Genomic DNA, 14,586 nt, shown 5'->3' with positions numbered 1-14,586 from the left:
AGTGTGTTTTGCTGTTAGGTTGTTAGATGCTCCTCGGTCACAGACACTTGCCCTCTGGAAGGTGGGGAGGAGGAGCTGTCCAGGCTCTCCCTGCTCGGGGGCCCTCTGGGATGCGGACGTGTCCAACAGATGCCTTGGCCCTGCGAAGGGAGGACGCAGGGTGTGGGGAGGCACACAGGACAGGGGCCAGCAGTTGGCAGGGATAGGAGAAGCCGGTGGCCTTGGGGTCCCAGAGGGAGTTTTGCTGGAAAGTTCTGGCAGAAGAACTGGGAGGAGACCTGGAGGCCACCGTGGCCACAGCAGAAGGGACTGAGAAGATGGCAGGCTTTCCGTTTTGTAACACTCCTAAACCCAGATGAGGAACCCTGTGATTCTCGAAAGCAGGGGTGAAGGTGCAGACATCAGGGTGAACCTGGGGGGTCCCCGAAAGCAGAGCCTCTCACACCAGGTGGCGGAGGACCCCGTTTTTGTTTTTATTCCAATCAGACAAGGACTGAAGCCTTAAAAAATAGAACAGAAATGCATCACTGGGAATGAGATCACACAGAGAAGGCACCCACCATCAATTCCGTTACCCCGGGCACCACCCTCAGGGAAGTGCAGGGACCGCACCCCATGAAGGGCCTCATTCCCCACCACTGAGAGCAGGTCCAGGACCCGCTCACCCACGGGGCTCCAGGCCCCTCTCCCACCTGCCCCGCCAGCCTTGCCATAGAACCCCCCTCACACCCAGGCCACCTCCTCGGCCTGCACCAGGGCGGCCAGGGACAGAGACGGGAGTGTGTTGCAGGGTGGGGCTGTGGCCCCCGTCATTGGGCAGCAGGAGGAGGAGGCGGGTGAAGGCAGCTGTGCCTGGGTCTGGTTTGAACTGACATGTTGCCTTTCGGTCACAAGCCGGTTGTTGTGGAGACCTTCTTTGGATACGATGAAGAGGCCTCCCTGGAATCCGACGGTTCCTCCATCTCTTACCAAACAGACAGGACGGACCAGACCCCGTGCACCCCGGATGACGACCTGGAGGAGGTAACGAGGGGTCCTGGGCTTGGAGGAGGTAACGAGGGTCTCCTGCTGGGTCCTGGGCTTGGCTGGGCGTGGGCTGCCAGCTTTTCACAGGGAAGCCCTTGGCAGCCCTCACTGGCACTGACCCGCTGAGAGCTGGCTTGGACATGGTGAGAAGCTCCGATGACGTGGCTCGGGGTGTGGGCTGAGGCCCGCTTCTTGCTCCCATGAAGGCTAAACCTTGCCTCCTCCTGCCACTGAGCCTCCGCCCCTTCTGCGCAGGGGTACGGCGAGCTCTCCCTTCCTGAGGGGCCTGCCCAGGAGGGTCTGAACCACTCTTCAGGGAGTTTGGTCCCAGTGCCAAAAGCACATTAGGGTGAGGGGGTATTGAGCAGGAGTTTTCTTTCTGATGACAGCACAGGCGTTTCTGCCCACCAGCCCCTTCTTCCAGAAGGATGGCCACCCTCAGGTCCGGGCAGCCATTTCAGCACCAGGTCGGAAGCTAGGACTTGGCGTTGTGGGACGCAGGCCCTGTGGCCGTGGGACAAGGAGTGGGGTCTGCAGCCAATGGCACAGCCAAGGATTGGGCCTCCCTTGGCAGACCTTGGAGGGTGGCCCAGTGGCCACAGACCTGTTGAGGGACCTAAGACATTCTCGCACAGCCTCAGGTGCAGGGTGGGGCAGGGGAACTGGGCCAGGCCGAGGTTTCTGGGCTCAGTCACTCCTGGACATGGCCAACGCTTCCAGCCCCAGGGGCCCACTGGGACCCTTTGAAGGCCAGGCTCACCTGTCTTCTCCCTGGGGTGGCGGGGGGCACTACAGCTAGCAGGACGAGCCTGCAGGAGTGCGCCTGGGAGGAGACGTGCTGCCTGGGGTACTTTACCCCCTTCACAAAGCCCAGCTTTCTTCCCAGGATGCATTTCAGCAGAGCAGAGCATGTGCAGGCCTGGTTGGTAACGGAGGGTCTGCTGGGTCAGGGCAGCCTGGCTGGCAAGCGGGAGCCCCAGCTGAGCCCCTGGCCATGGCCACCAGCCCAGCAGTCTCACCCTGGCCTCGGCCGTGCAGCCGGCTCAGCTCCCACTGCAGGGCTCGGTGCTCCCCTCTCCAGGGAAACCTTTCTCCAAACAGCACTGCGTCCCCAGGCAGCCGCCCCTCCCTGCACACTGGAGTGGGTCCCCTCCCTCACACTGCTAGAGAGACCCCCCCACACACACCATTTGATGTCTGGGGAGAAGGGAAGCCCCGGGGCCCCGCCATCGGAGGAGGTGCTGGCCGCTGACGCTGCGTCTCTGCGGGTGTGGCATCCGTGTCTCTCCAGGGCATGGCCAAAGAGGAGACGGAGCTGAGGTTCCGGCAGCTGACCATGGAGTACCAGGCCCTGCAGCGCGCCTACGCCTTGTTGCAGGAGCAGGTCGGAGGGACGCTGGATGCAGAGCGAGAAGTTAAGGTCTACATGACTTCCACCGCGCGCGTTCCGGGCCCCCTTGTGCCTTCCCGCTTGACCCCATGGCCCGGGCTGGGACACCTCTCTCGCCATCCCTCCTGGGCCTGAGCCCCTCCGCTCCTGTCTTTGCCTCCGGTCCTGATGGTGCCCATGGAGGCCAATCAAAACCAGGGATTGAGGAGTCTGGTGCTGGGAATTGGCCCAGGTGGGAGGGACTGGCCCAGAGCAGTGCCAGGCACAGGTGTGAGTGTCCTGGGGGAGATGGGATGGTGATGGTGGCAGCGGCCCACAACGCCCAGGGTGGGTCTCCTTCCAGACTTCCTCTCCCGCTCTTGGCAGCGTGGCGATGACCCATGGCAGCATCGAGCTCAGTGTTGAAACTTGCGGAGGTCATTCATGCTCATGCAGGCTGTACCTGCCCTGGCCCTGGCCCCTCTCCCCCGGCCTCCCCACTGGGCAGGATCCCAGCGGCCGTGTCCCTCCACCTGCTTCCCTGGCTCCCCTTAGCGTCGTCGTCCCCCAGGAAAGGCCCCAGTGTGGCTGGCAGGTGCCCTCTGCGGGCCGCGGGGGGTAGTGCAGGCACCAGGCATTGTGGGGAGAGCATGGGTCATAGGTCGGGGGTCCTCTCGCCACCCCCCTCACTTCCTGAGGCTTGGAGGGGAAACCGCTGAAGGACCTGCACCTGGTACCCCTCACAGCGAGACAGGCTGCTTTCTGGGGGAGCTGAGGGGTTCTCCAGAGAGGGCAGCTGTGGGATGTGGGGTTCCCGTCGGCCTCCCCCACCCCACAACCACCCTGCAGGGCCAGAGACGCCAGTGTCCAGCAATTCTGCAACTTAGGGTGGCTGAGCTGGGTGGGGAATGGACCTCTTGGGGCGAGGGGAGAGTGTGCACAGAGCACCCCCAGTGTGGTCCACACTGGTGTCCCCGGGGAGCCGCCGGCCTCACCCTCTGTCCACCTAGACCACCCTGGTGACATGGCTGGTTTCCCTCCTGCCTTCCTGGCACCTCACTGGGGATGTCTGTTGTGAAAATCAAGAGAGCCCTCTGCCCCTCCGTGCCCCTCGTCCTGTCCTGAGTGGGGAGGCCTGACTCCCCCTCCTCAGGCTCGGAGAGATTTGTCTGTGTAACTGGGGACTTTAAATATCGCTGCTTTCACTTTGACTTAATTTTTGCATGACCCTTGGAGAAAGGAAAAAGTCAAAGCCTTGGTTCAGAGCATCATAAAGCACGGCAGCCCCGAGACAGCCCAGAGCCTCACGGGCCCAGCCTTTCTCCCTCACAGCAGGGGCGGGGCAGCAGCCGCATCCTCCCGGCCAAGCTCGCCAGGAGCTGGGGGAGCTGGAGGAAGCATCCTGTCTTCCCTTTTTCCTGTCAGGTGCCAGAGAAACATTTGCTCGGGGGCCACATGAAAACGCAGAACTCAGAAGCTCTTCTTAGAGAGTGAAAATGTCCAAATTGCATGTAAAAAAATTTTAATGTCATTTAGAATCAGAGGAAAATCTGACGCCAAGAGGGGCTGCATGGTTATTTTAAAAATTGGAAGATGCAGAAAAGATTAATGAAGAAAATAGACTAGCCGGCATCCCACAGTCTGATTCTGTATTATAATTGGAAATGTCACTCCTCACTGTGGAAGTCGAGGATGCCTCAGGATAAGAAAGGGGGTGGGAGAGGACAAGCGTCTGAAGACATGGACGTGGGCCCATCCCTGCCACGGTTCTGAGGCTGCGGGGGGCCCACAGCCCTGTCTGGAAGCAGGGTTAGAATTCACTAGAATTCCCTCTGCTGAGGATTCTCCAACCCAAGGGCTCACACCCACGATTGTGACCCCTTAAGAGACGGAAGAGGCCAGGGTGATGGCAGGAGCCCAGGAGGGCCTGGGGGCAGGGAGCTGGGACCCAGCACTCCAGGGGCACCACAGGCCACGCCTTCACCCATCCCCCACCCCAGCTGATGGTTCCTCTGACCCTGTGCCTTGTCCCGAAATGCACCCCTCCCTTGGAAGCTATCCCCAGAGAGAGCAGGAGCCACCGTGGGGTGAAACGCCCCGTGGTTCGGAGCCACCAGAGCAAACTGAATTAAGGGACGTGGCTCAGACCTCGGCTAGAAGCCTTAGTGGCGTTCAGGAGGGACTTCACAAACCAGGATGCTGACAGGGAAAGCACCAGGGTTTTTCCTGCAGACGTGGGGCGGGCTCTGGGAGTCAGTTAAGGAACACAAAATTCAGGAAGGCAGCGCGCCCTGGGCCGAGGCAGCTCCTGCACAGGCAGCCGCACCACCCGGGGCTTCCAGCGGGTCCATGTGGAGAGTCCTTCGAACAAAGCCCTCTGGCCAGCACCTGGCAGGGCTGAGCACACACTAGGTGTCAGTCATCCTCATCGGCTGTGTCATCCTGTAAACAAAGATTTTTCTTAACAAGTCCTCAAAATTAACCTGCAGAATTTCCCCTTGGAATCTAAGTGAGATCTCTTGCTTCAAATAAGACTTAAAGTTCTCCCTCCAGGGCTGGGCATAGTGGCTCACTCCTGTAATCCCGGCACTTTGGGAGGCTGAGGCAGGCAGATTGCTTGAACGTGGGAGTTTGAGACCAGCCTGGGCAACACGGTGAAACCCCGTCTGTACAAAAAATACAAAAATTAGCGGGGTGTGGTGGTGCACGCCTATGGTCCCAGCTGCTCGGGAGGGTGAGGTGGGAGGATCACTTGCGCTCAGGAGGCAGAGGTTACAGGGAGGCAAGATTGTGCCACTGAGCTCCAGCCTGGATGACAGAGCCAGACCTTGTCTCAGAAAAACAAACAAAAAAACAAAACAACAACAAAAAACAGTTCTCTTAGCATCTCTTCCAAAGGAAGGATGAACAGTCACTTCTCAGTGAACTGAACCAAAAGACAGACTCTTCTGACATCTCGCGAGTATGTGTGCTGTCCGTCTGGCTTTCAGAGAAAATTTGATGTATCTTTCCTCCCGTCCTACAGACCCGTGAGCAGCTACAAGCCGAAGTGCAGAGGGCACAGGCACGGATCGAGGACCTGGAGAAGGCCCTGGCAGAGCAGGGGCAGGTGAGCCTGCAGCCACCTGTGCGGGTGTGGGGGGCACACGTGGGTGGGAAGTATTTAGCTGCACCTGAAGACAAGCTTCAGTGGTGCGATCATAACTTTCTACAACCTCGACCTCCTGGGCTCAAGCCATCCTCCCACCTCAGCCTCCCGAGTAGCTGGGACCACAGGCATGTGCCACCACGCACGGCTAATTTTTGTATTTTTTGTAGAGACGGGGCTTTGCCATGTTGACCAGACTGGTCTTTGGTGTTCTGCCACATCACGACTTAAACGTTAGTTTATGAGTTCCTCTCTCAGTATCTTTATTTCTTTCAATTCAATTTTCAAGGATATGAAGTGGATTGAAGAAAAGCAGGCGCTGTACCGGAGAAATCAAGAGCTTGTGGAAAAGGTGAGCCCCGAACCCCTGGAGACCCTGGCAGGACTTGCTCTATGCTCCTGGGAGCTGCAGTGGTCCCTGCAGGGCTGAAGGGTGGAGCAAGGGCTGAGGCTTCTGAATGGCTCTGCCCCAGGCCCCTTCTGCTCTGCTCCCTCCTGTGGGACCCTGTCAGGATGGCCCGGAGAGAGGGAGCTGGGGCCTGTTCTCCGGGGTCCGGGAAGGCCCCTGTCTGCAGCAGCATCTCCATTCGTGTCCTGTTGTGCTGATGGTTCTGTGGGTCGGCTGGTTAGGGCATCATGACAGAGGTGCCCTTTTGAGACCACTGGAATCATCCCCCTGGGAAGCCTGGCTGGGTCAGGGAAGTCTCCTTCCAGCAACGCCTGTGGGGAAGCTGGAGGGTCCTCAGGGAAGAGCCCACGGACCAGCCTGGTTGAGCGAGTGCGTGTTTGAGACTTTGCCAGGGTGTCACCTGGCAGACCCAGGTCCAGGCTGTCTTGGCCCCGGATGACAAGAGGCTCCCAAAGTGGTGCCCTGCCCCCACCCCCACCCTGGCCCGGGCTTTGTGGGCTGGAAGACATTCTCACACGAAAAACAGATCAGAACATGCGACGTGTGGCCAGGCTGCTCTCAGTGGCCTTAGCTTCTGCCTGGGGTGCAGGGAAGGAAGTGTAGGTTTCTCTCAGGGCACCTCCCCGCCACATCAGGCCCACCTGGCTCAGCTGCTCCATGCACTGGGTTAAAGAGGGGGTCACAGCACCGAGGGCCCTAGACTTAGGTCTGGGCAATCCAGGGCCATCCCAAGAGGGGTGCACCCCGCAACTGTGGGAGCAGGTGATGTGGCCCGAATCTGAGGCGGGACTGGCTACGGGTCCAGGGGCAGGAGGGCCAGCAGGGCTGTCATTACCACACACGGGTGAGGGGTGCTCTGTGTGACCCCTGCCCCACTTGTCCATAGGCAGGGACAGGTGTCCTGAGGAGGCAGCAGTATCTCACACTGGCAGGTGCGGCCCTCTGGGGAGAAGCCAGGGTAGCCTGGCCGACGAGTCTGACGTGTGCCAGCAGGACAGAGCTTCAGACAAACAGGGACGTCCAACGCAGCCCTTGCACTGCTGTCAGCCCATGGCCGGTCATGCCCTCTGGGGGTCCTGCTTTAGGCTTGGTTCACATCTTGAATGGCGAACGGCACCCCCATGTTTCCTGTGGACACATGGAACATCTCTTAAATTAGAAGAGCTGTTTCCACAGGGCTCAGCACAATGCCGTGTGTGCCAAGTAAATGCTGGCACAGGCAGAGATTCACATGCACTTTAGGGCACACACTTAAACACCCACACACATAAATGCCTGCATGCACACTTGAACATGGGCACACACAGAAATGTTTGCATGCACACTTGAACACATGAACACAGAAATGCTGGCACACACACGGAAATGCTTGTGCACATACACACATGCCCATGTGCACACTTGGAGCCATGCTTTTCTCTGGCTACATGGGAGTGGCTCACGTTCCTGGCCCTGCAGGTATTCCAGGGCGGGCCCACTGTGCAGCGGCACACAGCTGGCCCTGCAGGAGGATCCAGCTCCCACTGAGCCGGCTCACTCTGAGGATGTTCCTGAGTTTATCTTGGTCCCCTGAGCATCGGAGCTGCTCCCTCAGTCCCCCACACTCAGCTCCAGGGGATGGACACAGCTGTCTGCCCCTGGTGGACCCTGCCCCCATGAGGCTGCTGAGGACACGTGCCATGGGCCATGTCATTTACCCTTTGGAAGGGATGGGGGACTCCTGCATCTGGTTTACTCCCAACTGGTTCCATTTAAACAATCCCTTAATTAGCCAAGTGAATTCTGGTGGCCAGGTGACCACGGTACCCACTCCTTCCATTGGGCACAGCCTGGGCTCCAAGGGGCACCAGGGAGGGGAGCCACTTGGGACATTTATCTTCCACGACCTCCCTTCTTCATCCTAGCTCAGAGCCCCACTAAGGCCCCCAGGCTCCTGGCTTGCGGTGCACAGCCCCTGTTGGAGACGTTTATCCTTGATGCCTCCCTTCCCCCTCCCTGCCCAGGGGCCACCCAGGCTCAGGGCCCCACTACAACCTCCAGGCTCCTGGCTTGTGGTATGCGGTGCTGCCTGCCCAGCCCCACCCACCACTGGATGGCTGGGCCGTCTCACTAGGACAGACCCAAACATACCCAGGACTGTGAGGAGCTTCCAGGGCTGGGCACCCGGCCAGCCAACTGGCCTCCCCGACAGCCAGCAGCTGTCCAGTCAACCGCTGTCCAGTCAGCCGCTGGCCAGTCAGCCTGGAGTTGTCCTTCCAAGACCTCTGGTGAGAGAGAACCAGACCCCTCACCTCATGCATCTTTTATGTTACAGATCAAACAAATGGAGACGGAAGAAGCTCGGCTTAGACACGAGGTGCAGGATGCCAGAGACCAAAATGAGCTGCTGGAGTTCAGGATCCTGGAGCTTGAGGTAGCTGGGCCGATGGCCAGCACTGTGGCCTGTGGCCGTGTCAGGGATCCAGTCCTCAGCCTTCCTAACCCACATAAACCCCTGAACATGACCCCAAAAGGCTGGCTCAGGAAGGAAAGAGGCAAATGGCTGTAAATCGCCACCTCTTCATACCAGCCACCCAAAGCACGTGTCAATGGGGAACATGGGCCGTGGAGCTCAGTGTCATGCAGGGAAACAAAACAAAAGCACGACGGGTGACAGTCCATCCTCCATCCACCCCCGTGGCCCTGCTGCAGCTGGTGTGCAGCCGTGCCAAGGCCTCGGTGGTCAGCAGACATTTGTTTCTTACCCCTGAGTGAGGGCAGTGGGGGCCACGCAGTGACTGGGAGCCCTTTGCCTGTGCTCTGCCGTCCCTGACCCTGTGTCCTCTGCCATGACCTGCACAGGAGGAGGGAGGAGGGGGATCCCACCAGGCAGCTCAGGCCGGGTGTGGGCAGCCACGTCCCTGTGATTGTTTCATGGTAAGGGCAGTCCACTTGTGGGGCTGGGAGGAAGTGGCCCACACAGGGGCCGCCCCTGCCGAGCACCACACACACCCCCGAGGCCTCCGTCTCAGGCCAGCCTCGGAGTCCAGCTGGAGCCACCTCTTAGAGCCTTCCCGTCCACCGCCGGAGGACAGGGCAGCTGTGTGGTCACTTCATGTGTGGATGACCTCGGCCACGTGGGCTTGCCTGTGGGGACAGTGGCAGCACCGCTGGCCTGTGTCCTCCAGAGGCTCTTCTGGTCAGGCCTGCAGGGGATGCGACCTGCAGCCCCTCCCCTGATCCTCCCCATAGCCCCTGGGATTCACCGAGGGATGTGCCGTGGGCTCAGGGTGGGGACTGCCCAGGCAGTGATGAACTCTGCCCTGCCCATCTGGGGTCGGCGAATACACAGGGGCGCAGTCCTCGTGGGCCGGTCCAGGTCCAGTGCAAGTTCTGCCACCACGGCTGCTGCTGCGGTTTGGTTTTCATAAATGCTGTGTTGATCCTTGGTTCCATGGTCTTGGCCCATGTTCCTCAGGCCCCAGCACAGCCCTCTTGGAGGGACGGGATGGGAAGGAAGCAGCTCACCCTTCTGCCCCTCTGTCCTAGGAGAGGGAGAGGAAGTCACCCGCCATCAACTTCCACCACACGCCCTTCGTGGATGGGAAGAGCCCCCTGCAGGTGTACTGCGAGGCCGAAGGCGTGACTGTGAGCCCCGCCCCTTCCGCCCCTCCCCCTCCCCGCCCCTTCCGCCCCGCCCTGCCCCATGCCCTGTCCCGCCCTGCCTCGCCCTCTCTGCCCACCCGTGGCCGCTCACCCCTGCCTGTCCTCTGTGCCTTAGGACATTGTGGTCGCGGAGCTGATGAAGAAGCTGGACATCCTGGGCGATAACGCCGTAAGTGTATGTCGCTCTCCTGGCTTGTGCATGCCCCTCACACCCACAACCCCCAGCCCAGCCCTGCCCCTCTGGGGTCCAGGAGTCCTGCCAGCCTCCCACAGCCCTCCCATGGGCCACACTGCCTGAGACCCTTCCCGCAGCCCAGAGCCAGCTCAGAATCGGAGGCTTCCTCACACTGCTCCAGGGCCCACTGGGACCTCTGCTGTGCACACCTGGTTCTTCCAGCTGACGGCACTTCCCATCACACTGCCCAGCTTCTGGGGTCTCTCTCTCAGCCCTTCTGTACTCACCGTCAGGATGGGGGGCTGTTGCTCTTAGACAAGCCAAGACCCTTAGGGATTCCACTTTCTTGGCTTGGGGGACTCTATAGATAACCCCTAAATTTCATTGGGGCAGAGTTCCAATTTCTATAGCAAACTCCTTGAAAGAATGTTAATTACTGGGTGGGCAAAGTAAATGCACCCCTTCATCCCACTTTTCATTCGTCCATCACTAATCCTGTGCTCTCCATCCATTTATTCCCCATCAATGCATCATCTACCTAGCCCTTCATTCAAGCTCTGTCTTATATCTATCCATCCATCTATCCTGTGCAATCCATCCATCCATCCCCCATAATCCATCTATCCATCCTCCATCCTTCATCTATCCTTCATCCATCATCCTTAATCCATGAATTTATCTATTATCCACAATCTGTCCATCCATTCTCCATCCATCCATCATCCATCATCACTACTCCATCTATTCTCCATCCTCCGTCTGTCCTCTATCCACCATCCTCCATCCATTCCTTCTCCATCTACCATCTTCTACTCATTAACCTTTCACCCATCCATCTATCTCCCATTCATCCTCCATAATCCATCCTTCATAATCCGCCTATTCATTCTCCATCCATTCTTCCTTCATCCTTTATCCTCCATTCATTCATCCATTCTCCAGAATCCATCTATCAATCCATCCACCCTCCATAATTTATCCATGCATCCTCCATCCACCATTCATCCATCCATCCTCCATAAGCTATTTATCCATCTTTCCATCCTTCATCCTTTATCCTTCCATCCATCCACAGCCCCTCCCTCCCTCCATCCATCCATCCATCATCCTACCTTCATTGATCTACTCCCTCCATCCAGGGTACTGCATCAGAGGACTCCCTTCTCCCCTTGCCTGCCCAGCCCCTGGGGAGCAGTGAGGCACAAGGCAGGGGTGCTTTCAGCAGGGAGGCTCTGAGTATGGGTCGGCTTCTTTCAGACCTGGGGGCTCCATTGTGGTCACAGGTGGCCAAAGAGTCACAGCAGGGTGGCCGTGGACCTGACATGCTCTGGGGTCCATGAGGGGTATCAGCCCCCTCATGAGGTCTTGGGAACTGTATTGGGCAACTCTCTGATTCACAGTTGGAGAAGCTGAGTCCCCAAAGCTACTGCCCAGGGTCACAGAGCTGATATAGTGGCAGAGTTGGGGACATCTAGCCCCGCCCAGGCCTATTTCAGGGTTCCTGCCCAGCCCCATAGCTGTCCACCAAGAGTGCCACTGAGTGTGATGGCCCTGCAGTCATCATGCAGCCTCTGAGGCCATCATCAAAGAGCCCAGGGATGGAGGAGGTTGGGGACTGGAGGGCTCATGGCCAGTCTTAAGCTCAGGGGACCTGTGGAGATGCTGGGGAGCTCCTGACAGCAGGCTGACTGCATCCCTTCAAGCCTGTCTATGCATCAGTGTTGAGCAAGCTTCACATGCACCTTGTGGTTTAACCACATCGGGTAGATTCCCTCCATCACCCTGAAGCCAACTGCTCAGCCTCCCCAACTTAAAGTGTTGGAAGAAGTCTGTGGCCTGCCTAGCCCTGCCTAGCCCTGCCATGGGAGAAGGGAGCAGGGCAGGAGAGATGAGGGCACCGAGCCCCAGCCATGCAGGATGAGGTTCTTGCCTGAGTCAGGAGTGCAGCTGGCCCCCACCATGGACTACAGACTGAGCCTGACTCCCCTCTGTGGGAGACCCGTGAGGACTTTGTGGGTGAGGGAGACCTGTGAGGACTTTGGGGGTGGGGGACAGCAAGAGTTGCCTGCCATTAGGGAGCTTGCACTCTAGGGAGAGAACGGCATGGACAGGGCTTTTGGAGTGAGCTGGCATGAATCAGAGAGGCTCTGGGGAGAGAAGCAAGGGCCTCCCTTCCCTGCAGGGACCGGGCACCCAGCCCCAGCTGACCCATGAGCTGCAGCGGGGAAGCCCTGGTCTGGATGCAGGCTGCAGCGGAGTCTGAGAGTGTGACGTGCCCACATCCAAAGCCGTAATCACCCTACCCAGAAGGGCCACCCAGGGTCCCCTCGGGTGGGGAGGAAGCATGAATAAAACATGTGTAAAAAGACAAAACCTTCCAGGGATTCAGCCATTTCACAGCCATGAACGTGTGGTTTCTCCTCCACTGTTCCAAGTGGTGTTTTCATAACCACAGGTGCACATGCAGAGGCTGGCTTTAGACACAGAAGGGGACAGAAGCTGGGCGGAGCAGCAACTGCTGCTGGGGATGTCGTGGCAGCCTGCCTGCATTGAGCAGTGCGTATGCATCTGCCTCAGCTGGTTACCTAGACCTGGTGGTTACCAGCAGAGGGAGGATGAGAGAAAACAAAATCGACAGCACCTGGAGGGAACAAGCTTGAGAGTCAAGGGTGTCAGAGATGCTGGGAGGGAGATGTCAGTCAAAGCGCTTTTTAGCTGTGACCCGGCACCCAGGCGTCCCCAGTCAGCTTCCCCATGCATCCGTCACTCACCCTCACCCCCAAAGGCACTGCTTCTGACCGCACCTGTGTTCTGCTTTTGGGTGCAGAACCTGACCAATGAGGAGCAGGTGGTTGTCATACAAGCCAGGACAGTCCTGACCTTGGCCGAAAAGGTAAGAGCAGCTGTGTGGTCACTCGGGAGAGAGCCGGGCTCCTGGGGTCTCCTGCCCTGCTCAGCTCAGAGAAGGTGATCTTCTTGGGAGGAGGGCCTGCAGGACCGGGTTTGGGGGATCCACTAAACCCTGTCTGCCCTGGGAGATCTGGCATACTCAGGTCAGACAGCACCCACTGTGCATGTTTGCAAAGGACAGATTCAGCTCCACTTTGCTCTGACACCAACCCTGTCTGGGTTTCCTCCCAAAGGCGGGAAGCTATGGTGAGTGTGCAGGCAGCATTCTCTGTTCAACTTACTCTGACCCCCTTCTGGGGCCACCCAGCCCACCACCTGCTCCTAGTCCCACCACTGGCCCTGGCCTGCCTGGTGGGCTGGGCCTTCCACAGCAAGGAGAAGGGGTGCTCCTGGCACATAGGGGTTTGGAGAAACAGGCCACCCCTCCTCGCCTGTGGTGGCAGAGCTCTGCAGATGTGTCTCTCCCACAGTGCCCCAAGCCAGTGTCTCTTCTCTCCTGGAGGTGGTATCAGGGGCAGGCTTCCTGGACACCTAAAGGGTGGGAGGGGCAGGGCCATGATTCCAGTGCAGCCCCAACTCCCTGGAGAGGGCTGGGCTCTCCCCTCCCTAAGGAGAAGAGGAAGGAAGACCCAGGCTGCCCTGGCTTCTCTCCCAGCTGTCTCCACAAGCCGGGGTGGGGGACCTTAGGGGTCATTGTTCTGCTTGTTCTGCTTGTGCCCAGTGGCTCCAGCAGATTGAGGAGACAGAGGCGGCACTGCAGCGGAAGATGGTGGATCTGGAGAGTGAGAAGGTTGGTGGCACCTTCCCTGAGGTTCTGCAGCTTGGCGCTGCAGGTGGGACATCCGAGACAGAGGCATGGTCCTCCTGTGTTTCAGGAGCTGTTCAGTAAGCAGAAGGGCTACCTGGATGAGGAGCTGGACTACCGGAAACAGGCCTTGGACCAGGCCCACAAGGTGAGAGGCAAAAGGCTGCTGGAACCCTGGGGAGGGGCATTGGGGTGAAAACAGCCACGTGGCTCAGGTGCCCAGCAGTGCCTCAGGTGCCTATGTGAATCAGGCTACAGGGCCTCTAACAGCCCCTAATGACACCTGCACAGCAGGCCCCGGCTCTCCAGAGCTGCCTGATGGGGTCTTCACTTGGAGCTTCATAAACAGAGCAGGATTAGTTGAGGGGGCCTAAACCCACATTGTGCCATGAGAACATTCTACAGTCTTTGTGCAGGTCACTCGGGCTCAGAAACACACCCTGATTCCTAAAGGCTATCCAGGCATTGGTGTGGGCTGGTGTCTACCTCCCACCCCTCCCCTGAGAAACCGGTGGCTGTTCTGGGACAACAGCCTGCTCACTAGTGGAAGGCGTGGTCTTGTTTTATTTCATCTGCTGTGGCTGGGAGGAGCATAGGACATTTCTAGGTTGAAAACTAGGCTTCAGAACTGGGTTCCCCTGCTGGGAGCTACTTCCCCCGTGACTGCACAAGCAATCATCTGTCCCTGCTGGACTCCTATCACGTGACAGAAGGTACGACCGGGAGGATATTCAGGTCATGTTGTGGAAAGACAAGTGTCACCACCAAGAGGTTCACCTTGGGACCCAGCCCAGCAGGCAGGATCTTGACTGTCATGCCTGTGAGGAGACCTGCTTGGCTACTCAAAGCAAGGGAAGGTGGGCTGGGATGAAAATGCTCATTCCTGGGGCCAAGTCAGCCTGGGAACTCTCAGAGTGATGGTGATGATGATGGTGATGACAATGGTGGTGGTGATGATTTTGCTGGCAGTGATGATGGTGATGGTGGTAGTGGTGGTAGTGGTGGTGGTGATAATGGTGATGATGGTGGTGATGATCATGATGATGGTAGCAGTAGTGGTGATGGTGATGATGGTGATTATGATGGTGATAATGGTTAT

General features: G+C 58.4%; 1 protein-coding gene across 1 annotated transcript in view; it reads left to right on the top strand.

Annotated features, from left to right (window-relative positions):
- Positions 1–14,586, top strand: part of JAKMIP3 (Janus kinase and microtubule interacting protein 3) — an 82,863-nt gene that overhangs the window by 43,137 nt on the left and 25,140 nt on the right. The window contains exons 9-18 of the mRNA XM_023185846.1: positions 895–1,023; positions 2,318–2,446; positions 5,421–5,504; positions 5,833–5,895; positions 8,267–8,365; positions 9,481–9,579; positions 9,713–9,766; positions 12,600–12,665; positions 13,404–13,472; positions 13,558–13,635. Coding sequence (XP_023041614.1) covers positions 895–1,023; positions 2,318–2,446; positions 5,421–5,504; positions 5,833–5,895; positions 8,267–8,365; positions 9,481–9,579; positions 9,713–9,766; positions 12,600–12,665; positions 13,404–13,472; positions 13,558–13,635 — 870 coding nt within the window. The remainder of the gene's footprint in view (positions 1–894; positions 1,024–2,317; positions 2,447–5,420; positions 5,505–5,832; positions 5,896–8,266; positions 8,366–9,480; positions 9,580–9,712; positions 9,767–12,599; positions 12,666–13,403; positions 13,473–13,557; positions 13,636–14,586) is intronic.

Source organism: Piliocolobus tephrosceles, chromosome 9 (assembly GCF_002776525.5).
Source record: "Piliocolobus tephrosceles isolate RC106 chromosome 9, ASM277652v3, whole genome shotgun sequence".
In the NCBI taxonomy this organism is placed as follows: Eukaryota; Metazoa; Chordata; class Mammalia; order Primates; family Cercopithecidae; genus Piliocolobus; species Piliocolobus tephrosceles.
The sequence above is the reverse complement of the archived record's forward strand: the minus strand, read 5'-3'. Positions and strand labels throughout refer to the sequence as shown.